Source organism: Solanum pennellii, chromosome 8, assembly GCF_001406875.1.
Source record: "Solanum pennellii chromosome 8, SPENNV200".
NCBI classification, from domain to species: Eukaryota; Viridiplantae; Streptophyta; class Magnoliopsida; order Solanales; family Solanaceae; genus Solanum; species Solanum pennellii.
In genome coordinates, this window is record NC_028644.1 from 60369187 (window position 1) to 60370349 (window position 1163).

General features: G+C 26.3%; 1 protein-coding gene across 1 annotated transcript in view; it reads left to right on the plus strand.

The window, feature by feature from the left end:
• The first annotated feature begins 430 nt into the window (after positions 1-430).
• LOC107027208 (floral homeotic protein FBP1) overlaps positions 431-1163 on the plus strand; it is a 3948-nt gene continuing 3215 nt past the window's right edge. Inside the window, exons 1-2 of the mRNA XM_015228389.2 lie at positions 431-665; positions 762-828. Coding sequence (XP_015083875.1) covers positions 484-665; positions 762-828 — 249 coding nt within the window. The 5' untranslated portion in view covers positions 431-483. The remainder of the gene's footprint in view (positions 666-761; positions 829-1163) is intronic.

The following is a 1163-nucleotide window of genomic DNA, read 5'->3' on the forward strand; positions in this document are numbered from 1 at the left end:
GTATTTTTTTTTTAGAATAATTTTGTGATAGTATATTATGTGATTTTATAAACTTTTGCTTATTTGATAAAATTGAATAAAGAATTGAGACAAGTTTTAATAGTTTTACAACTTATGAGATTTTTTTATTTATAAAAAGATATACAACATAAGAAATTCAAATTGCACGTACAAATAAAACTTTTATACTTAAATCTTATTATGATTTCAAATTACTTTCAACTTCTTAATAATGCTCAACAAGTTAGATGGAGAAAAACCAAAGGATAAGAAGATGCAAGAAAGGGTTTAAAAGAAGTGGTAAGTTACAAGTAAAGAGCATTATGAAATGTCTTAAAAAATACAAACTTTTTCTGCTACTTAAGAAAGTTGATAGTCTGTCAATCCCTTAATAGACACTCCCATTCATTTCTTCTTATTATTTATATACTTACTTACATCTAAAAGGTAAAAACAACACAAGAAAAAGAAAAAAAAAAGAAAATGGGAAGAGGAAAGATAGAGATAAAGAGAATAGAAAACTCAAGCAATAGACAAGTAACATACTCAAAGAGAAGAAATGGGATCTTGAAAAAAGCTAAGGAAATTAGTGTTCTTTGTGATGCTCATGTTTCTGTTATCATTTTTGCTACTTCTGGAAAAATGCATGAATTCTCATCTACTTCGTATGTTTAGTTCTTCATATAATTTGTTTTATTTTTTAATACAAATTTTATTTTTATTTTTGTGGTCTAAGAAATTTTGGTGTGGTTGTTTTGAAGTTTGGTTGATATTTTGGATCAATACCACAAGCTTACTGGAAGAAGATTGTGGGATGCTAAGCATGAGGTAAACTAATTAAAACTTGGATCAAAATCCATATTTTTCTTTTACCTATTCTTGAAAAAAGGGAATTTTTAAAAAAATTAATCAAACAAACCCTTGGATCAAAATCCATATTTTTCTTTTACCTGTTCTTGAAATAAACACTTGGATCTTATTCCATCTTATCTTTTACCTATTCTTGAAAAAGGAAAAAAAATAAGAAAATCTAATAAACCTTTGGATCAAAATCCATATTTTTCTTTTACCTATTGTTGAAAAAAGGGGCAAAAATGAAGAAAATAAAATCAAAGAAGCACTTGGATCCTTTTTTACCTATTCTTGAAAAAAAAAAGGGGGGG